The following is a 24,275-nucleotide window of genomic DNA, read 5'->3' as shown; positions in this document are numbered from 1 at the left end:
CGAGTGGCTGCCACCTGCACGACCAACCAGGGCCAGGGACAAACTGCAACCGAAGTACGTGCCCTTAGCGGGAACCGAACCCGGGTCTCTCTGGACCGCAGGCCGACGCTCTAACCGCTGAGCCAAACTGGCCAGGGCATCCCTGTTATTTTTAGATCACAATTATTAAACACTCTGTACATGGCGTTAGACTGGGCACTATATAAAGCACTGTAGATGCACTCTTCCTTGCCTTACATGAAAAACCAAACTATAGTATAGACCTAGGAGTATTCAGAAATAAAGGTTGACATACACCAAAGCAAGACAATAGAACAGATGAACAAATGTGTGTATTGTCTTTGCTTTTACATGAAATTTTCTGTACACGATAATCATTTTTATGTGGAGTTGAAATAAGACGAGAGGAGTAGGTCAGCTTGCTTCCCACACAGATTTTTATACAGTAGGTTGTGCTCTGTCTCATCTACCACAGAGATGGGCTGTCTCTGCAAAGAGCTGAATGGCATTGCTGACAAAGAACCTCAGTCACTTGAGTGGAGACATATGGGCAGCTTGTTTGAGTAGTAGACATTGCTGATGGCAAAGCATTTTGGGCAGAGGTGGCTCAGAAATGAGGAACTTAATCTAAGAAACTATGTGTTTCTCAGCCCTAAGGGTTCTAATTGTTGGTTTCTTCACAGATCACTTTCTCTCAGGCCCCACCCCTTACTTTGGAGAACTTGTTGACGACAGCTTTACTTTTTCAAGTCTTGCACAAAGGCAGATGTCTCTGAAAATGCAGTTTACACAAAACATCTGTGTGCTTGACTCTGTTCCCACGGTGTGTTTTCCTGTGCTGCCTGTTTTTTTTTCTTCTTCTTTTTTTAGTCCTTCTTAAAAATTGAAAACACAGTATAACATGAAAATTTGCAAAAAGAGAAAAAAATCACCCTCAATGCCACCTTCCTTACTAATAGCCATTTCCTCTCCTTTTCCATTCTTCACGTGGATAGCTTTTTGCCTGGTTATGGCTTTTTCTTAAGCAGAAGTTCAGAAACTTTATTATGCAGTTGCTTTCCTGTGTTTTTCCTGATTCTGGCATCATCTTTTGGTTTTTGGTCTTGAGTTACCGAAAGGGCAATGCAGTTTATCAGCATTTTGTCAGTCTTCATTTTATTTTCCTTTCCTAGACCCAATTATTCTAGTTTTGAGAGTATGGCTGAGATGCAACCTTTATTTTAAAAAATAAGATGTGTATATGTGTGTAGGATTTAAAATTTTCTTAACATTTAAAAACTGATGTTTTCAATTATATTGACTTTTTAAAAAATATTTTTTCTTTATTGATTTTAGAGAGAGAGGAAGGGAGAGGGAGAGATATAAACATCAACTGGCCGTCTCCTATATTGCTCCTGTTGGGGACTGGGCCCACAACCTGGGCATGTGCCCTGATTGGGAATCAAACCAGCGACCTCTTGGTGCATGGGTCAACTCTCAACCACTGAACCACACCAGTCTCAATTATATTTACTTTCAAAATATGTTACTATCCCCACCCCCAGGGTAGGCTCAGTTAGAAAAAAACATGTCTACAAATTAGAAATTATGTACTGCATGAAATATACTTATTAAAATTTAAGGTAAGTGTGTAAAATAGAAATAGATATATATTCTTTACCCATATAGATGAAAAGAAAGGAAATATATAAGAAAACTTAAAAGGTAAATAGAAAACACAAATTAGTCCATATATCAGTATTATATCATAGTAAACATAAATAAACTTATCTATTCATACAGCCAAAAAGAAAACAAAAAAAGTATGTATGTGCCCTTTCTGTGTTGCAAGCCTCAACTCTCCCAGTATCTGACATCGGTAGTGGAGCTTCAGTTGTCTGCTTATCAGAGCTGTCTATGTCTCACATTTTGGCCTCTTTATAATGGTGAATAAAGCCACATCTCTGTCTCTTACTATTTTTCCTTTCTTGTTTTACAAAAAAGAACTAAATGGACCGTGTCTTCTTGTTTTAGTAGAATGGCTAGATGTCGAATGTCTTTAGCCACTTTCCTTTTAGAAATCATTTAAAGGGTGGAACTCTGTGGTGTGTAGGGTTCCCTGATGTTTAAGGAAGTCTGTAAGACTTATGTATAGCCTCGCCAGCTATCTATTGTCATGTGAGAAGATGAAAGACCCTCCTTAGGATTGCAACTTTCAGTGTACATAATTTTTGCTTTTGGCAGTTAAAATCATTTCCTTTTGTTCCTTATGTTTTCTTGTGTCCCAAGTTGCCATTTGGGGTAGTTCATAGGACCTAGCTCATCTAGTACTTTAAATCAATTCAGGCAGCAGGTGTGGGATTGACTGCAGTGTTTGTTTTTATACTGAAGCAAATATATGTTTTATTTTTTTTCCCTCCAACATATTTAAAACACATATGAAATTTAAATGTGCTCTTGGATCATTTTGATTTGAATATTTTCCTCTTTTTTCCGAATCCTAACTAAAATGTTTGGAATTCTCATTACTTCACATTGTACTCTAGAATATTGCAAAATAATACAAGTGATCTCTTTGTCCCTAGCTGTCTGATTTCTTATCATTACTGTCTGGAAAATAGGAGGGAAAGTGCTATGGGTCAATGCTGCTTCATAAATTTATCTAAAAATGTACATTTAGTGAATTTGAAAAATAAGTTAACTCTTAAACATTATTAGATCTGGCATCAAGAAAGCTAAATAAATTATATTTTCAATGAGCCAATGGAGAAATTTTTCATCTGTATTAGTGGTGCAATTCTGAAATGATTATGTAAGGGGGAAGAGAGTAGGAAGCAAGGAACTTTGGATTGGTTTTTAAAAGTGAGATAATTAAGGCCCGCAACTGCCATTTGCTTTCTCTCTTCCCTTTTTCTTGACAACTCAATTAATTGTCCTTTGAACTTTGCCTTTTGATACTTGTTTTTCTTTTCCTTCTCAAAATTTTCTTCCTTCTTCTTCATTATCATCAGCATCATTATTATTACTCTTCAACAAAAGTTGACTGCTTTTTTAACTGTGAGAACCTAAGCACTGGCAACAGTGTTCCTCCTAGATTTTATTATGCATTAGTGCAGGGCCAAGAGGATCTGTAACATGCATTAAAACAGCTATGAAAATAAAGATTTCAGTGTACTTTGTTATGCCTTCCTCTGTTCCCCTTGGTTTGATATTTGAGAATTAGTATCTTTGAGGGACTTTTAAAACTGCCTGTTGGCAAATTATTTCATTTTCTTAGCCTGATAAGGTAGAGAACAACTATAAAAGAAATAGTTTAATGAGGAAAATTGATAGACTCATGTTTTACAGAATGTATTATATTTTCATGGCCAGTGTATTTTGAGAATTGTTTGTAAGATTGCAGTAAAGTCGCGCTGACCTGACCCAATTTAAAAAACAAAAAACAAACAAACAAGGAATACCTTGGTTTTCTGATATTTGAGAATTCACTTTGAACCCTATTGGTACCCTGGTGGGTAGGCTACAATGGGACTGCATTGAACAGAACAGGCAAAGAACCCAGACTGCTAAAAGGCCATGGAGTAGAGTTTAAACTGAAAATAGGCCTAAAATTTGATCCCTGCTCTGTCATACTGATTGTGTAATTGGTAAGCTTAGGCAAGTTACTCTCAAAACCTTTGTTTCCTCATCTATGAAATGGGAAGAATAACTTCTGTTCATAGAGTTGTGAGACAGTGATTATAAAGCACCAGGCTTTACATATGTAAAAAATTGCCAAAGGAATAGGAGCCCACGAATGAGAATGTGAAGGAATAGTCTTAAATATAAAAGGTATTCTAAGAAAGAAAAAATACTAAAAAGGAAGAAGGTTGTCAGTAATATCAAATGGTCAAGAAAGATTAGGATTGAAAAATGCCCATCAGATTTGACAACTAGAAGAAAATCCCAGTTGCAGTGCATTAGAAGGTGAATTACAGACCAGGAAGTGGAGACATTGAGACCTATACCTCTTATCCTTCCTTGTCTCTTTGGTCTCATCTTCTGCCACACCTGGCTGGGTCACAACACTTGATTGCCTTTGACATCCTTGTTGTTCCCCAAACCAGCTAAGCACACATCCACCACGGAGCCTTTGCATTTGCTTCTCCCTCTGTCTTTAATGGTTTTTTCCCAAACAACCACATGCTCCCTTCCTTACTTCCTGTAGATATCTGCTCACATGTCACCTTAATCAGAGAGACTTTCCCTGATCATACCCTATGACACAAATATACACAGCAGCACTTCCTAGTACACTATTCTGTTTCTTCTCCATAGCACTACCTCCATGTGATATCTAAAAGGACAGCAATTGCTCAGCTCTGGCCTAAAATTTGATCCCTGCTGTGTCATACTGATTGTGTAATTGGTAAGCTTAGGCAAGTTTGTTGCTAAGTAAATATGGACATATGTGGTCAGATTTTCTCATCTTTCAAGAGAAGTGGAAAATTCTAATTTTTAAGTGCAATTAGTTGTGAATTTCAAAGCACTATGAAGGTCAGATAATCTGTCTGGTTTAGGAGCAGTGAGTAGGGTGAGGTAGGTTACAGCATCTGGCAAAGGATATCAAACTAGGATGATGAGAGAGGTACCAGGTGGACTCTGTCTGAGAAGCTAAGTGAGGGAGAGTCTCAAAAAGAGAAAGTGATTTGCCAGTGCATATCAATGGTCCAAGTGTTAAAAGAAGAACTGAAATTGGTATTAAGCTAAGACTGAAGGATCTTTGTCCACTGGATCTATTATTTGGGAAATCACTGAAAAACTTAGGATGGGGAGAAGTTTCATAGGAATGGTGAGACAGAAGCTAGATGGGATTGGGTAGAAAATGACCAGCGAGGGACAAGAAAATAGGGATAGCAATTATAGACTTCCTTTTAAGAAATTTCAGTAGTAAATGAAGATAATTTAGAAGGGAATATAGGGTCAAGAAAGGGTTTTGTTTTAAGGATGTGCAAGAACAGATTTGAGCATGTTTCTAGGCGGAGGAGAGCAGTCACTAGAGAGAGGGGTGATTGAGAAAACTAGAAGACCAAGGAATGGTACCCAGGACACAAATGATACAGCTGGATGCATCATCATTCTCTCAGATTAGAGAAGGGAAATAAGTCTACAGGTGAGAGAAAGTAATTGGTAGAAACAACACCAGCTAGCCTCCATTATCTTTTTTTTGTTGTTACAGATGTTTCTCCTTTTTTACCCCATTGGCACCCCCCTCCTCACCCCACACCTGCCCCGTCCCCGGCTTTGTTGTCCATGTCCATTGGCTATGCATACATGCATATAAGTTCTGTGGTTTATCTCTTCCCACCCCACCCCCACCCCCTCTTCTGACGGATGTCAGTCTGTGCCCTACTTCCATGTTTCTGGGTCTACCGTATTCCTCAGACTGTTATGTTCATTATATTCCGTATATAAGTGAGATCATGTGATATTTGTCTTTTTCTGCTTGACTTATTTCACTTAGGATAATACTTTCCAGGTCCCTCCATGTCCTTTCAAAGGATAAGAGATTTTTCTTTCTTACAGCTGCATAGTACTCCATTGTATATATGTACCACTGCTTTTTTATCCATTCTTCTACTGATAGACACTTGGGCTGTTTCCAGATCTTAGCTATTGTAAATAGTGCTGCTATGAACATGGGGGTACATATATTCTTTCTGATTGGTGTTTCAGGCTTCTTAGGGTATATTCCTAGAAGCGGGATCACTGGGTCAAATGGAAGTTCAATTTTTAATTTTTTGAGGTAACACCGTATTGTTTTCCATAGTAGCTGCACCAGTCTGCATTCCCACCATCAGTGTATTAGAGTCCCCTTTTCTCCACACCCTCACCAACACTTGTTGTTTGATGATTTGTTGATGGCGGCCATTCTGACAAGTGTGAGGTGATACCTCATTGTTGTTTTAATTTGCATCTCTCTGATGATTAGTGATATTGAGCATTTCTTCATATGTCTCTTGGCCATTTGTATGTCCTGTTTGGAGAGGTGTCTATTCAACTCCTCTGCCCATTTTTTAATTGGGTTCTTTGTCTTCCTTTTGTTGAGTTGTATGAGCACTCTATATATATTGGAAATTAACCCCTTATCTGATATATCATTGGCAATGATGTTCTCCCATACAGTGGGTTGCCTTTCCATTTTGATGATTGTTTCTTTTGCTGTGCAGAAGCTTTTTAGTTTGATGTAGTCCCATGTGTTCATTTTTTCCTTTGTTTCTGTTGCCTTAGGTGATGTATCAGTAAAAATTCTCCGTATGATGTCCGAAATTTTGTTGCCTACAGTTTCTTCTAGAATTTTTATGGATTCATGGGTCACATTTAAGTCTTTCATCCATTTTGAGTTTATTTTTGTGAATGGTGTAAGTCGATGGTCTAGTTTCATTTTTTTGCATGTAGTTGTTAGCCTCCATTATCTTGATGTTGTAGAACACTAGTTTAACTGGAGAATTGAAGGAAGCAGGAGTTGTGATGAGATTTGAGAGTAGGGAGAGTTTGGAATAACAAGGGAGGGGAATGGAGGTTGGGGCACTGAGTGGAGGCGTTAAGTGCCCAGTTGAGTCGGCTCAGTGTTGTTGCTGATATCTTTGTCACTGAGACCATGAAGGTGCTGTAGCATCCAGAGGCATGGTTTTATAATCTCTTTCAGCATTGTGTTACCTTTCTTTCATTTATTCAATACATATTTATTGGACATCCCCTTAGAGTCCAGCCCTGTGCTAGACATTAGAGAGATAACATTAGACATGGCAGTTGTTCCTGTTCAGTGAGCTTGCTGCTCAAACAGATACTAATAATCTTCAAATAATCTGATCATTTGAAGCCATGGTAAGTATTATGAAAGGAATTTAGAAATAAACAGAACAAATTGTAGGGAAACCAGTTAAGAACTAGAACATGGGACTAGGTTGGTTAGGAAAAGAAGAAAAAGAGGTTGATAGCTTGGGGGGAAATTGAGGAATCAGGAATTTAGGAATCTCCCTCAGGTTGAAGAGAGTGAGCACACGGGAGTCACAAGAGGTTGTAGTCAGCAAGTGGGAATTTGGTTTCTGAAATCAAGTCCATCAAGCTCTGATACCTTCCAAAAGACTCTGGAAATCAGAAATCTAAAGGAAGTCTTAAGACTGTAGTAGGAATCAGAGTGAAATGAGAGAAGATTGAGCAAGAAAAGGGTTAAAGAAAGATAGTGACAAGGATGTTAGAAGATGACAGCAACAAAGAATAGAAGTTAGCCTGGGCCTCACAAGTAGTTTTGCATAAAGGTAAAAGCGAAAAATGGCTTGAAAGCAGGTTTGACATTTTGGCCAAGTGCTTTAAAAGCCCAACTTGCATTCCTTCTGCAGGTGTGTTTCAAATACCTGGAAAGGCGTTTGTTGAATCATACAAATGAAATGATTTTTCAAATGCTTGACAGTTTTTCTGAGTTAATCTGTTTTTGTTTTGTTTATTCCCACTAACTATTTTAAATTAGGTGCCAAATAATGTTGGTCAGGTCTCTTGGTAACCAATACATCCAGCATTTTAAATTCTCAGAAAGAACTGTTCAGGTCATTTATTTTTTTGTTTCAGACAACTTTTAAGTTTTAGTTTTTATAAAGAAAAGTATTTAAGTCTAGAGTTTAGGTCCACAGGACTGAGAAGCTTTGTTAATTTAGACTGTAAAGAAAATAGACTCCTTTGGGCTGAGGCTGTTTCTCCTCTCCTTGGAGAAGGACTTTCTTGCAAACAAGACTTCCACCACTGTCATTACAGGAGAACTAGTGTCAGTTGTGTTGGGATGTTCCCTGAGACCAAATCCATTCATGGCCACCTAGTTTTATTGGGGGTTGGGGGATTCATGAGAGAGGGGGTAATTTGAGATGGCTGCTGGAGACAAGGCTGAGGTTTGGCTGGGCAGCTGCAAAGGAACAGAGACCTGAAGGCAGCAGTGGTGTCATGAAAAGGTCTGGACTCTGAGCCTTAACCCAAACTCAAAAATGTTTTGAGTCCAGACTGCCCAGTGCAAGTCTAGGAGTGGTAGCAACCTGGAAGATCAGGAAAGTATGTGTGCTCTTCCCAGAGGTATTCAGAAATTAAAATGATACATCTGTGCTCTTCTCACAAAATGTGCTTAATTAGGCCCACCTGCTACAGTTGGAACCCTGGTCTAGAGCCTCTCTGAGGGCCCTCCAGTTCTGACCTTTCATTATTTGGTAGTATGTTTAAAACCAAAAGCTAAAAACTTTAAATCCCTGAAAGAAGGTCAAGTGGATGTGTGACCAGACAGCATCTAGAAGGAAAGACTGTTGCTCAGAGAAGACTGAAAGGGAAGCAAGGACTGGACAGACATCACTTCTTTTTCCATGTAGACTTTCCCCTATTGCCTAGGCCCCATGGTCTTCCTAACCTTTTGGCATCTAGTTTTTTATTTTGTTTTTCCTTTATTGATTTTAGAAAGAGAGGAAGTGAGAGAGAAACATCAATGAGAAAACATCGATTGGCCACCTCCTGCATGCCCCGCGCTAGGGATCAGGCCCACAACTTGGGCATGTGTCCTGACTGGGAATCGAACTGGTGACCTCTTGGTACATGGGTTGACACTCAACCACTGAGCCACACTGGCCAGACTAGTTTTTGGTATTTTTAAAAAGCAATGTTTACTATCCAACACACTTATGAGAGGAACAAAAAAGAAGCAACTTTAGGAAACAGCATGAGAGGATTTGCCTCATGGGAATATGTCTAAATCTTTCCCCACTCAAACCTGAACTTCGTCTTCAGGATGCTGTGAAAAATAGAACAAACATCACAGCAGGCTTTGCAGTGAAATCCTGCCTTTGTTCTCTTTAGATGAACTGACCAGATGTGCTTTTAACTGTTGGTTGCTTCAAATTATTATATTAGCAGTTATATTATATGTTCTGTTTAGTAACAGCTAACTCAAGATAAAGGGTTAAAGTGCCACCTTCAGTGTCAGATAAAATGGAGCTGAGTTTAGGCTCCACTACAAGCTGTGTGACTTGGGGCAAGGAATTAAATTCTCTGAACTTCAGTTGATGTATCAGATTCTCTGTTGCAAGCTTAGAAATGAATTTCAACTATCTTAAGCAAAATATTTGTTAAAAGGATGTCAGAGTCACCTAGTGGATGGGAGGCTAAAAGGCCAAACTTGGAGAACGGGCAGGAGCCAGAAGCATTCAAGGAAAGCCAGGGAGCAGGGGTAGACTGGTCAATACCTTGCTACTCTTCCCACAGTGAATGTGACCATCCCCTACTGTCCCTAGTTCCTTTGGTCACTTGCCTAAGATTCAGAGGAGAGTTTCCACGTGGCCAGGCCTAAACCATATGCCAGCTTCCTGCAGGTCCCCTTGCAGTTCCAAAGTATATTTGGAGAAATTCCGCCAGGAGACTAGGATAAGATTAGGAAGGAGAGATCTATTGCTGGACAGCAAAACCAGTAAATATCAGCTCAGATGTGTCCTAGTCTGTAGAAGTTGGAAGGTTAAATTATATGAAAAATTATTGATCCTAGATTATGCTTCTTTCTAAACATTTCTAAAGTGCACATTTGAGGCAAAGTATGTTTAAATACATAATTTATAAGATCTTATCAGTAAATGAACATTCAAAATGAACAAAACAAAATTTCAGGGGGCTTTTCACCTTCCATTTATGGTTTATAGGGAGAAGACCGGAAGAGATTAGTCCTGATAGAATTTGTCCTTCAGCCTTGAACAAACAGACCTTTTTTTTTTTTTTCTTTCTTAAATTGTTGAAAGGGGGAAAAAACAAATCGCTGCATCTGAGTGTAGTTGTGCTGGGCATTGTGCAACAGGTTAGATCAGTGGGAACTAAAATTGTCTGGTTATAGTTAATGAGTTAGAACTGAAGTCCTGTGCTCTTCACTACTTTGCCAGTCATTGGTCTACTAATGGACCCAAGCCTCTACTTGTCTGCTGGTAAAGAGACAAATAATTGTGCCTGAATTCATAGGAATTTGTCTGGGAGTTTATGCCCTGGAGGAGAGGGTTCCAGGTACCAATTGCCATTCTAATATTGTTACTTGAAATGTATGGCCAGGTATTTTGGAGATGAGGATGGGTTAGGGATTGCTTAATTACAGATTACAGTACCTAAGACATTTGGGTTTGAATTGTAATCTAAGTTTCTTTAGGATTACAGAATCAAACCTTTCTTATTATCTAATAGTGTACTTTTGACTTTTGTAGCCATGTTTCATATATCAAGGCACAATAACTCTTCCCTTCTCGTTTTTCTGGATTTAGCCAAACTTTTTCAGTAGGCATTAGTATTGATAGCTTTGTAGTCTTTTGGCCTCTGATCTGATATTTGAAGCCTTTTATTATGAAATTCCTTTTTTATGTGTTATGGTCACACTAAGTGGGGACATGAACTTCACCTAATGGGATTGACAGAAGCTTCCCTGGTGACTTTAATCTGAAAATTAAACAACTAAATAAGCAAAGAAAGCTTATTAGGAAAAGGAGAATGTTAGGAGGGTGGAATGAATTTGAAAGTTTCCCCTAGATGAATATTCTTTTTTTTTTTTCCTCCAATTTTTATTAATTTATTTTTGTTTACAGATGTTTCTCCTTATCCCCCCTAAGACCCCTTCCTCCCCATCCCGCCCTCCCCAGGTGAATATTTTTCAAAACAAAACTATGATAGTTCAGATTATGAGTATTTGAAATTTACATAAATGCCAACCAACTCACCTTATGCAATTAATTGGATATAATTGGTATTACATAATAATTTACCTATAAATTTTGGCTTCAGGCAGAAATACCAAACAAACTCAAGAGTTTGGCATTACAAACATTAAAAACATAAAAATCTACTTTCTTCTTCGCCCTGGCCGGTTTGGCTCAGCGGTTAGAGCATCCGCCTGCGGTCCGGAGAGACCCGGGTTCGGTTCCTGCTAAGGGCATGTACCTCGGTTGCAGTTTGTCCCCGGCCCTGGTTGGTCGTGCGGGTGGCAGCCACTCGATGTGTCCCTTTCACATCGATGTTTCCCTCTCTCTCTCTCTTCCTCTCTCTCCCTCCCACTCTATCTGTGCAAAAAGTGGGAAAATGTCCTCGGGTGAGGATTAAAAAAAAAAAAAAAAAAAAAATCTACTTTCTTCATTTTAATGTTAAGACAAAAGTATTACACCTACTTTCTGAAACTTGGTTTTCTATAGTAAATAATCCATATCTTCTTGTATGTTGCATGTAAAACAGAAGAATGTCTGTCCAACTGATATTTAGCAGTTTGGCCAGGTGTGTTGTTGCTTTGTTTTGCTTCTTTGGCCCGCGTACAGGTCACGGATGATCACCCTGGCCATATTCCTCAAAGATTTTTCCAACCTCAGAATAGTTAAGTATTTTCTTCCCTTAATTGACCTTTTCCTCTATGCTTTGCCTGAGAAGAAGTTGTCAGTTAACAAATTTCATGCTTTAGGAAGTGATTTTGATTGGGAGGGATTGGCACAGAGTACTTCCCTATATTTATTTAAAGCAGAGTACTCTTTCCTCCATTTTTTAGACTAAAATGCTACTATCATTCCCAACAGAAGTTAGAGTTCTTTTCTCTACTGTATAGCCCATCTGGATTCATCTCTCAGCCAGATGTTCTTCATTCCCTTAATATAGTCTTTCTGTTCATGGCCCTGTTAGAGGAAACGAAAAAGGAATGAAAAGGGAGTTGAAATCTGGATGGATTTCAGTTCTCTTCCCTCGCTCCTGGACTCTACTTTTAAATTCTGCTGAAAAGCTCTGTAGGGAGACATTGTATTTCATCTTCCATAAAACTATGTCATGAAACTAGAACAGCATAGTAGAGAGTGATTAAGTGCATGAACTTTCACTCAGATCTTGGTTTGAATCCTTGCTCTAAGGGTTACTAGCTGTATGATCTTAGGCAAATAACATGATCTCTGAGCCCTTCAATCTCTTATATGTAAGTTGGGAGTTTAAAAAAAAAGTACCTCCTTCATAGGATTGTTGTGAAGATTAAATGAAATAATGTAAAGTGCTTTATTAGCTCAGTGCCTAGCATACAGTAAACATCTAGTCATGTTAGCAATTATTAACATTTCATATGTCTAACTATGGATGATTTCTGGTTGAGCAAGTGATATTATGGCAAAAGAGGAATAGATGTTCTTCACTTGTATTCGGATAAAGACAAGAAATTATGATCCTGTGTCATTGTCTTACCAAGCAGCTAATTACTCCCCATCTTTAGATCAAGAGAGAGTAGTGTTATTCATTTTATCTTCTGTTTTCCTTAATATAAGGGTTTTATTTAAGTCCTTTTGGGTTTATGTTTAACTTAGACATCTGTAATCACATATGGATGGCTCCATAGAATTTACAGAACTCCTGTTTCTGGGTCAGATTCTACAGAACAGGTCAATTAAGAAAAGATGTAAAAATTTTCACCTCCCTTTCTAAATTTTTTTTTTCTTTTTAAATACTCACCTGAGGATATTTTTCCATTTATCTTCAGATAGAGTAGGGGTGAAAGAGACACATCGACTGGCTGCCTCCCGCAAGACCCCGACCAAGGGGGCCCAGGGACAAACTGAAACTGAGGTGCATGCCCTTGACTGGAATCAAACCCAAGACCCTTTGGTCCTCAGGCCGACGTTCTAACTGCTGAGCCGAACTGGCCAGACTAAATTTTTAATTAGAGACCAACTCTGTGTGTCGATTGAATCCAGGCAGCTGTTTCAGAAAGATGAGTATCTACATAAATTAATCTCTTGTTATTTAGCAAGATATACTAACCTTTTACCTTACATTGATGTACGTGTGATTAAATGTGCATATAATTTTCTTCATATGCAAATAAAGGATTTAATTTTCAAGTTGAATTTGATCCACCTAAACTCTGGTGGTTGCAAATTTTAGTTTTACTTCCATGCCATTGTACTGCCATCGCATCGTTGGTAGCATTTATAAAGCTTTAACTTTTTTTCAGTGATGGTAAGGGATTTTTTTTTAATCAGCCACACTTTCATTCCATGTGACCAACAATGTGTGCCACTGGGAAGTCATAATCCAGGACCACAAAATAAAGAGCATTGATTGTGCTATCTAGAGTGCGTCTGCCATGACTTTGGGAGCCTGAACTGCACCTGTGCTATAGCTAGATCGGCTGTGTATTTTGTTCTATCAGAAAAGCCTTTTATTGAGATTTATGTAAATAGAAGGGCATCATTTCCCTTATATCATATATAAGTTTGACTTCTGGTCTTTTTTTAATACTCAGGAATTTTCTAGGTAGCTTTGAGTTAAGTAAGGGCCCTTGTCCCCCCACTTAACCCTCCCCTTATGAAAGCACTATGTACATTTTAAAGAATACACTTAAATAAGCTTTAAAGCATAAGCAACACATTTATCTAAGAACAATATTACAGAACTCCAAAAACCAGGAAGTTAGTTCTTAAACTGTGTTTGTCAAAGAGAAACTGCCTCTGTCTCACAAAAGGAATAACTGAAGTATGCTTGGTTGTTTTCAGCTCACAACAAACCTACTACTTTTGTAGATGTATAGACTACTTTGTTTACAGGAAACCAAAGTGCCTGCAGCTGTAACTTTGCCTGGAGATAGGTAGACCATTTAGTCTTTATTTTTAAAATATTTTCATTTAGTAAAGCAGACAATTGCTGTGTTGGCAGAAGTATGAATTTCATTTCCTGTCTGTGGTGTACCCCACTCATCCTGTCACTCAGACATTTTGTTTTAGGTTGTTCCCGTAATATGAGTGAAACAGAGTGACCCATAGCATGGTGACATGTGCATACCACAAATGTAACAAAAGACAAGACTTGTGCAACAGACCACAAGATCAAAATGCTTTATTTAAAGATGAAAACAAAACAAAACAAAGGCAGCCCCTCCCAGCCAGCATACAAATTTTAGAGTGGAATCTGTGGATTCATGTTTGTTTTTAGAAGACATGTTCCAATCTATTTGGCAAGTTACCTCAAAGGTTTATCAGCTTTATGCCACTTGATTAAAGGATGAAATTGAGTCAATAACTGACAATTTTACAGAGGTGATTTAATTTAATTTGCCAATTAATTTACTCTCAGATACATACAAATATATATATATATATATATATATATATATATATATATATATATTTTTTTTATCCTCACCCGAGGACATTTCTCCATTTTTTTGTTCAGACAGAGTGGGAGGGAGAGAGAGGAAGAGAGAGAGAGGGAAACATCGACGTGAAAGGGACACATCAAGTGGCTGCCACCCACACGACCGACCAGGGCCGGGGACAAACTGCAACCGAGGTACATGCCCTTAGCGGGAACCGAACCCGGGTCTCTCCAGACCACAGGCCAACGCTCCAACCGCTGAGCCAAACCGGCCAGGGCAGATACTTATATTTTATAGTCCATTAATCTGCCATTTATATTGAATTCTGTAGCAATTATTTTTTACATGTGAGATTACAGAATATCTGTTTTCTTGTTTTAAATTACAATTCCTGCTGCAGTGATGAGACAGATATTACAGTGTGAAAGAAATTGTAGGATGAATGAATTTGTCCATCAAATATCTACCGAGTACCTAATATGTGGTTGGCACCATTTCCAGTGTTGAGGATACGGTGCTGACCAAAATAACCCCCTTGCTCTTCATGGAGTTTATATTCTGTTACAGGGAGATAACTGCAATCAAGTATACAAGTGAATAAATAAAAATTTAGTGAATGATAAATATCCTGAAGGAAACAAAACAGAACAAGATAGAGTATGATTGGGATGAGGGGGGGAGATGATGGTACTGGAGCTATGACTTAGTGGTGAGTCAGGAAAAACATGTCCAAAGTAGAAACAAAAGCATAAAGGCCCTGAGAAGGGGCCTGAAGTATAGAAAAAACAGAAGGCAGTGCAACTAAATCATAGTAAACAAAAGAGAAAATGGAACAAGATCAGAAAAGTAACTTACTGGCTATTACAGGGCCTTGAAGTCTAAGCTAAAGACTTCAACATTTATTTAAGTACAAAAGGAAGCCATTGGAGGGTTTTAAGCATGGAGATGACATATGATATATACCTATAAATTTAAAATATATAGATCTATGTATATATCTATTTAAAATATACATAGATCTATATATTTTAAATTACTCTGGTTGCTCTTTGGTAAGTAGATAGTAGCAGTGCAGAAGTGGTTGCAGACAGACCAGTTAAGAGGCTTTATGTTGATACAATGTCTGGGATTAGTTTCACTTCATGGCCAAGGAGAAGGATATAAAAGAAACAAGGTTGGCCATGAATTAGAGCTGAAATATATGAGAACATGGGGTTTTTTTTTACAATGATCTAAGTAAAAAATGACCATTCATTGTTAGTGTTGATGGAGTGAAGTGGGCAAATACAAGAATTATTTAAAAGTAAAGCTCATAGGTTTTTCTGATGGATTACATATATATTGTGGTAGGAAAAAAAGAAACCAACGATGACTGTTACATATTTGGCTCAAACAACTTGGGTGGATGAAGCTAGGGATCAGGTTTGCAGGGGACTCAAGAGATTAGCTTTGGCAATGTAAATTTGAGATGCCAGTTTTCCAAGTGGAAACGTTGAGTGGGCAGTATAATTTACAATACATTAGCTAACCCTGAGTAGCATACATACTTACAGGCAAACTTGGAACCCTCCGTTAGGTGTTTCTAAATTTTGCCATTAGTGATTTAAAATTCTATCCTTTTCAGTTTCTGTGGGTGACAATGAAAGGCTTAGTCTAGTGATATGAAATAATTTAGGTATATGTTCTGTTTTCTGTGGATATACACTAGCAATTGTATTTTGAATAGCCTCTATCCTGAAGAGTAATTCTCTGCTTCTGCTGAGATATCATTCACATTACAGATGAAGTTAACATGGAGGGCAAACTCCATGGGTTCAATACACTTCCTGTGTGCTACTTTTCAGTGCATATAGGGATATAGGTTGGGGAAAGAAAAATTTTGAGGAACGCTTTAGTTTGGTGTATATTTTAAACATAATTTTTTTTTTCAAACTTTGGATCTATTGTTAGTAACTAAATATTGTAGCATTCACATCTGATTAGAACACTATTGAAGCTCCATTATTGATAACCATAGGTCTAATAATAGTAACTGTTTACTAAAGGCACCACTCTAAGAAGCTGTATTCTTATTGACTCCTCACAACAACCTCATTTTGTTATCCCTATTTTATGGATAATGGAATTCAGGCCCAAAAAAATCATTCTGGCAAGAACAGAGCCAGGATTCAAATCCAGGCAGTCTGGTTCCAGAACCTAAAGGTTCTGTTTCCAGAGTCTTCACTCTTAACTGCTACCATGTAATACATATAGAATATATTAAGTTTTGTTTCATAAAAATTGTCTAGTGTAGACAGTACTGTGTGAGTAACCACAGTCTCTTTTGATTTGATTTTTACTTCATCCCATGAAGTTGGGACTTGGGAATAAGGAAGAGACAATAAGTCCAAAGTGACTCTCCATTTTAATCTTTGATTTGCTTTCTTAAGTAATTTATTTTATTTTATTTTTTTGTAGCATCAGCGAGAGCTTTCTAACTGTCAAAGGTGCTGCCCTTTTTCTACCACGGGGAAATGGCTCATCCACACCAAGAATCAGCCACAGACGCAACAAGCATGCAGGTAAAGCTCAACATAATCCATTCCTTTCTTGGTTTCTTTGATTCTTTTGTTCTAAAAGGCTGGCTATCTCACCCCCATTTCTCCAACAGTTCTGTGGTGGTGAAAGAAAGCATAGCACTGTGCTATAATCACTTTTCTTTAACTCTCAGGACATTTTTCCGGCATGAAGCAGAATGCCATGTACATCTAGTATGTTCAACAAATAATTTGTTGGAAAAATAATAAGGTACAAAATACTTTAATAAGTCTTATTAGTCTTATGTGATTTCTTCATTAAGGGTTTTTTTATCCTCACCCGAGGACATTTTTCCATTTTTTGTTCAGATAGAGTGGGAGGAGGAGAGAGGAAGAGAGAAAGAGAAAGAGAGAGAGAGAGAGAGAGAGAGAGAGAGAAACATCGACGTGAAAGGGACACATTGAGTAGTCGCCACCCACACGACCCAACCAAGGCCGGGGACAAACCACAACCGAGGTACATGCCCTTAGTGGGAACTGAACCCCGGTCTCTCTGGACCACAGGCGGACGCTCTAACCACTGAACCAAACCGGCCAGGGCTCAGTTAAGGTTTTTTTTTTCTTTTTTAATCCTCACTGAGGACATTTTTCCATATTTTGTTCAGAGAGAATAGGAGGGAGAGAGAGAAACACCGACGTGAAAGGGACACATCGAAGGGCTACCACCTGTACAATCCAACTAGGGCCAGGGACAAACTGCAACCAAGGTACATGCCCTTAGTGGGAACCGAAGCCGGGTCTCTCGGGACCTCAGGCCCATGCTCTAACCGCTGAGCCAAACCAGCCAGGGCTTAGTTAAGGTTTTGGTAGCTAAACGATGTTCAGATGTTTCCTTGAATCCTATGCAAAATAATTTCAACTAACCAAAAGATTACATTTCTTTTTCCTGTCTACTCTCTATTGATGTTATAAGGAAAATGATATGATTGATTCATAGAATAGAATAGAATAGAATAGAATAGAATAGAATAGAATAGAATAGAATAGATACTTAGGTAAATAAACTCAGTGTCACTGTTGTGATAACAAGAGTTATTTTTTTAAATATGTTTTCATTGAATTTTTAGAGAGAGAGGAGGAGAGACATAGAAACATTGATATGAGAAAGAAATACACATCGATGTGAAAGAGAAACATTGATTGGCTGCCTCCTACACACTCTCTACTGGGGATAGAACCTACAACCCAGGCATGTGCCCTGACCAGGAATCAAACCAGGGCCTCTCAGTCTATGAGACAACGCTCAATCCACTGAGTCACACTGGCAGGGCAACAAAAGTTATTATATCAATTGCAGTACCAGTTCTTAAGTACTAGAATGTACTTCTTTTTTCAAACTTCTTTTTTCAATCCTCACCCTTGGATATTTTTTATCTTCAGATAGATTAGGAGCAAGGGAGAGAGAGAGAGAGAGAGAGAGAGAGAGAGAGAGAAAGAGAGAGAGAGATAGAGAGAGAGAGATAGAGAGAAACATCAACGTGAGAGAGACACATCGATCAAACCACAACCGAGGTACATGCCCTTAGTGAGAACTGAACTCCGGTCTCTCTGGACCACAGGTGGACGCTCCAACCACTGAACCAAACCGGCCAGGGCTCAGTTAAGGTTTTTTCTTTTCTTTTTTAATCCTCTAACCAACCACACAACCCCGACCAGGGTATGTGCCCTTGACTGGAATTGAACCCGAGACTCTTTGGTCCACAGGCTGATGCTCTAACCGCTGAGCCAAACCAGCCAGGGCTAGAGTATACTTCTTAATTGTGTTTGCACTAAAAAGACTGGGAATTTAACTCAAATGACTCTTATAGAAACGGGAAGCCATCAAATGAAGGTCGCCTAGAAATGAATATAAGACTCTGATTTTGAATAACCTGCTAATATTCTGCATCTTGTTCCTATTTGAGATGTTTTTTCCTCCATACATCCAAGCAATTCTGGGACACCAGCAGGGTGTTCTACAATTCACCTGAATTCTGACACGGTCAGACAGTGGCATATCCCACAGGTTAAGGGCCCAGTTTTCCATGGCTCCTCACTCCCCACTTCAGATGTCAGTCATACGTCCAGGTTGTCTGTGGATTGAAGTTTCCAATGACCCCCTCCTTGGATTCGATTAATTTGCTAGAGTAGCTCACATAATTCAGAGAAACTTATTATAAAAGGATATAACTCAGGAATAGCCAGATAGAAGAAGTGCATAGAGCAAGGTATGTGGGAATGGGTACAGTGTTTCTAAGCCCTCTCCAAAGGTGCCACTTACCCCAAATATCCATGTGTTCACCAACCTGGAAGGTCTCTGAACCTAGTCCTCTGTTTTTTTATGGAGGCGTTATTATATAGCCATGATTGATAAAATGATTGGCCATTGCCAATCTAGTCAGCCTCCAGGCCCTGCCTCTCTCAGGCCCTTACCCTCTCCCCTGCCCCTGGCAACCAGCCTCCATCCTTGGGTACTTTCCAAAAGTTGTGTCATTAGCATAGCAAAAGACACCGTTATTGCTCTCCTCAACTTTAGAAATTCCAAGTGTTTTTGAAGCTCTTTGCCAGGAACAGGATGAAGACCAAATACATATTTCTTAAAAATCACAGTATACCACTAACAGTAGTATATGCATTTATATTTCCATATGTTGGATTTCTCTAAGGTCAGGTGCAATTGTGCTGATAAAGGTAAGAAAGAATAAGAGAAAGTGTGTCTAGGGAAAGTGTTCTCTAGGTATAGGATATCACTAGATTTAGGAAGATAATCAGCCTATGCCTTGTTTGTGTCATTTGAGGAGAAAAATAAAAGTCAACGTGAGAACAGTAATTGAAGAAATCCTCATCAGTGCTATACAAAGAGTGACTGCTTATTGTTATAAATGTGCCACTTTAATGTGTTACCTCTAGGAGTGGAATATATTGAACCACTAGCAAGAGACCAACGAAGACTGCAAACCTTGAGTGTGTAGGTCAGAGGTGAAAGCCAGAAATACTGGATCCCATGAGCCAGTGGTTGAGTTTAGCCCCGATCCAGATAATCTCAGCTATTTTAGTGAACCTTCATCTAGTTACAAATGTAGGAGCTCAGAATTATAAATTATCTCAATGGACAGTATTATCCTCCTACCACGATTCTCCAGTGTGGAAAATTTTTTAAAGAGTAAGGAAAAAAAACAAACACCTTTTTTGAAAAATTGGCTTTGGATTACACTTTCTAAAACCTTCCTCTTCAGTGCCCACCACCAGAGGGACAGATACTTCCCCCCAAAACTTGAATGCACAGAGGAAGTAGACCCAGATAAGCTTTGTATTTGTTTGGTGTGGATATTTATCATTTACAATAAAAGGAAGACAAATTATTGGTTTAAATTTAGCTTGTCTGACTAAAATGTCAGGCAGATTTTCTCTATGGCATGTAATAGTAAGAGAGTTCAGTGGCTTTCAAAGCTCCTGGCCCTGGTTGGCCTTTTTCTTTCATCAGACTGCCACCCAGGTTTCTATTTGACCTTGTTCACTTAGCTTTCCCCATACTAAAAAGAAAAGCAGATTTAACACAAACTGAATGGGCTTGATTTGTAATCCAGACCAGAACAGATGAGGCAGTGTGGGTGTAAACGCAGCTTACAAAACCAGACTTTTACATAAGCTAGAGCTGCCTTGGCTGAACTCATAGTGACTGAAAGATGATGGCAGAATTGAGAACAGATCAAGGGCTTACTATGGCTAATTGTACTTTTCTTATACATGTTTCTTAAACTAGTTAGAATTTCTTATCTGGGCTTTATTTAAAATATCCAAACTCTTTTTTGTCACTTTAGACTTAACAAAGGGCTGGAGCTAGGAATGAGGTTTTTCTTCTCTGATTGTATTAATTTATGATAGCACGTTATCTGATTATCTCCTACTATCTGAAGCCTCAGATTTCCTTGTACAGAATAGAGAATATGAGGAAATCCATAATAGTTTAATACAAAGAAATTTCAACTTTGTTTTACAGAATATATAAGAACAATTGAGAGTTCAAATAATGGTTGGCCATTTTAAGTAAGTGCAACTGAAGATTATAGTCACAGAAATAGGAATAGCAAGATTCCTTCATTGGTATCTTCTGTGGGCCTGAAAGCACAGCCAGTGCTGCCTTTGCCCAACAGGTTTCACACCTCAACTCTCATCATCATCCACCATAGTACAAAGCTGAGATTGGTTTCAAGTGCCCCTTTCATAGGACAAACACACAAACAAATGTTACTGTAGTATAGACTAAAAGTGACTATATAGAGTATTCTATATATTCTGTGTTTCCGCTTAAAAAGAAGTCAATAATCACACCCTGGCTTGTTTGGCTCAGCAGTTAGGGCATCGGCCCACAGACCAAAGAATTGAGGGTTTGATTCCGGTCAAGGGCATGTACCTCAGTTGCAGTTCAATCCCCGGCCCTGATATGGGTTGTGCAGGAGGCAGCCAATCGATATCTCCTCTCACATCAGTGTTTCTCTCTCTACCCACCCCCCTCCCTTCCACTCTATCTGAAGATAAATGGAAAAATATCTTCAAATGAAGATTAAAAAATAAAATAAAAAGAAGTCAATAATCATAGTAACACAATTTCTGTGTCAATTACTTCGGTGAACCAAAACTTTTATACAAGTCATTAGAATAGAAAGAATTCTCTATGTTGATATTAAAATGGTGAATAATTATTTTTTCTTTTGTAAATTTCACCAGGTGATCTCCAACAGCATCTCCAAGCAATGTTCATATTACTCCGCCCAGAAGATAACATCAGGCTGGTAAGTTAGTGATATCCTTAAAACTCTCTTCCTCGAAAAACTGTCTAATACAGCAAACTTTACTCAGTCATTTTTATGTCCTAACACGGTACGAGGAACCCTGGAAAGAAAAGAATGGCACGTCCTTATTATCAAAGAGCTTAGAATATAATTGAGGATATGAGCTAATATTAAGTGATATAAAATAATTTGATGGTTCAAGACTATTGGTGAACTCTAGTTTGTAAATTATTGACTATAACAGCAATTGAAGTTCAGAAAACAGGAAACTTGGAGACTTGACCTCATTGAGGAAGGTTTTATGTAAACAGTAGAGATTGAGCTGATTCTTGATTTAGATTGGCAGGAAGAAAGGAGATCATCATACTAGATGCGGACATGACTAATGCAAAAGCATGCATAGGAAGGGACAGGATGAGAGTGAAATGGCCAAGGTTTTGTTTGTGCTGGTCTCAGAGTTGGGAAACTTGGGCTTTAGTTTTTACTACTCATCTGATGTTGGACAAGTTACTTAGCCTGTGTCTGCTTTCTCATTTCATTTGTACCTCTCACAGTGTAGAGAATCAAATGGATATGAAAGCATAATGAGTATAAAATGCTACCTCATTATGGGGATTATTGTTACTATAAAGAAGATAAGATACCAGAAAGATACCACGTTTACCTACGCCACCATCTTGACTGGAAGTCCACTGTTATTTTTCTTATAGTAGAACATCTAATAAAAGTAGGAAAACACTCAGCTGGTGTGGCTCAGTGGTTGAGCATCGACCCATACACCAAGAGGTCACTGGTTCAATTCCCAGTCAGGGCACATGCCCAAGTTGTGGGCCTGATCCCCAGTTGGGGGCATGCAGGAGGCAGCCAATCAATGTTCTCTCTCATCGATGTTTCTATCTCTCTCTCCCTCTCCCTTCCTCTCTCTCTAAAGTCAATAAAGAAAAAAACATTTTTTAAAAAAGTAGGAAACAGCCCTGGCCAGTTTGGCTCAGGGGTTAAGAGCGTTTGCCCGCAGACCGAAGGGTTGTGGGTTTGATTCCCAGACAAGGGCATATACGTGGGTTGCAGGTTCAATCTATGGCCCTGGTCGGGGTTGTGTGGGAGGCAACCAATCAATGTTTCTCTCTCTCTATCTCTCCCTCCCTCCTTTCCACTCTATCTAAAAATCAGTGGAAAAATATCCTCAGGTGAGGATTACCAACAAAAAAGTTACCTTCGCCCTGGCCCGTTTGGCTCAGCGTTAGCGCGTCAGCCTGTGGTACACAGAGACCCGGGTTTGGTTCCTACTAAGGGCATGTACCTTGGTTGCAGTTTGTCCCCAGCCCTGGTTGGGGTCGTGTGGGTGGCAACTATTCAATGTGTCTCTCTCACATCAGTGTTTCTCTCTCTCTTTCTCCCGCTCTATTGGAAAGTAAATGCAAAAATGTCCTCAGGTGAGGATAAAAAACAAATTCATGTGGCCTACTTCACTCATTTATATTCCCTATTTGAACCTCTATATTAATACCTGAAGTAGTAACTCTATCTCCTCAGTAAGCAGTGGTGAAGCATTACAGGCTTCTGAGCCAAGGAATTACTGGGACAGCTACAGCATTTAAGAAAGATTCCTTAGAAGCTGACACAGAATAGAGGGGAGGAGGCAGCCATCTTAAATCAGGGAGGCCCGCTGTAATCCAGGTGTGTCGTGATGAACCTTCTAGGTTAGGCGGGTAACTTGGAAATTGGGTTTCCACACGTTAAATTCAAGTACTTTATCTCCACTTTCTCTCTGGGAAGAGAAATAATGAGTAGAATACAAGAATGACTAGAAAGTTGATGATCAGGCCTCTGAACTCTATGGCAATTAATGATTCTTCATTCACTTAATTATTCTTTGTTTAAATTCTGTCTTTTTTTTTCCCCTTTCTCTCTCTCTCAATTGCTGCCTCTATCACCTTGACTTGGCTCCTAATTTTTGTTGAGAAACTAACTTTGAAATTTAAAGGAATTGAAATAAGAAATCCTTTCATAATTATATTCTAATCCTAAAGTAGCATTATATACTTGTGTAAATCTTGTCTATATTTCTTGACATTTTTCTATCTTAAATAAATAAACAAAGTGGGGAGCACTTCTTATAGCATTAATATTCCAAAATAGTGATACTCCAACTTCAGAGTACTTCAGAATCACCTACAGAGCTTTGTTAAACTGCCACTTGCTGGATTCCACCTGAAGAGTTTGTTTTGGGGTTAGAGGCAATGATCATTTGCATTTTTTTAAACAAGTTTCCAAGTGATACTGATGTTGCTGGTCCAGGAAGTCACACTTGAGAACAACTCCTCTAAAACCCATAATAACAGTTACTTGTACATATCATATGTCCAGTAGATATTTCTTGATAGTTTCCAAAAGTGTGGTTTAGTAGAGTGAAAGCTAGCATCTATCGCTCATTCACTTTATCTTTCTTTCATTGATAACCTATGGAGTTCGGATTGTACCTCTAAATTTTAAAATAATTTTAACAACAAGAGACATGGGAGAACATTAAGGCAGCAATTAAAAAGGTAGAATTGGCAATTAAATTTTTTCTTTCCCTTCTAAAATATGCAGCTTCAGCTGCTTTGCATTTTTAAAAATATAAATTCAGAAAATGTGACTGACGCCTCTGAATTAATTCAGAGTTCAAATGACAAGCCATTTTACAGATGTTTGAATTGTTACAAACACATAGTCATTATGTTTCAGATTATTGTGTGAGTCATCTTCAAGAAAATGAGTGAATGCATTGTGTGCTTTGGACAAATTAGCACTTTTCTAACT

The 24,275-nt window shown here is 38.6% G+C and overlaps 1 protein-coding gene across 9 annotated transcripts in view; it reads left to right on the top strand.

The window, feature by feature from the left end:
- The window catches only part of SSH2 (slingshot protein phosphatase 2), a 298,822-nt gene that overhangs the window by 208,163 nt on the left and 66,384 nt on the right, over nt 1-24,275 (top strand). For 7 of the 9 annotated variants that reach the window (XM_036269085.1, XM_036269088.1, XM_036269089.1 and 4 more), the window contains 2 exons: nt 16,583-16,686; nt 21,409-21,473. In XM_036269085.1, coding sequence (XP_036124978.1) covers nt 16,583-16,686; nt 21,409-21,473 — 169 coding nt within the window. Of the gene's footprint in view, nt 1-8,558; nt 10,033-16,582; nt 16,687-16,832; nt 16,913-21,408; nt 21,474-24,275 lie in introns of those variants that run through there. The other 2 variants (XM_036269090.1, XM_036269093.1) reach the window with 2 other exon arrangements.

Source organism: Molossus molossus, unplaced genomic scaffold (assembly GCF_014108415.1).
Source record: "Molossus molossus isolate mMolMol1 unplaced genomic scaffold, mMolMol1.p scaffold_m16_p_19, whole genome shotgun sequence".
Classification (NCBI taxonomy): domain Eukaryota; kingdom Metazoa; phylum Chordata; class Mammalia; order Chiroptera; family Molossidae; genus Molossus; species Molossus molossus.
The sequence above is the reverse complement of the archived record's forward strand: the minus strand, read 5'-3'. Positions and strand labels throughout refer to the sequence as shown.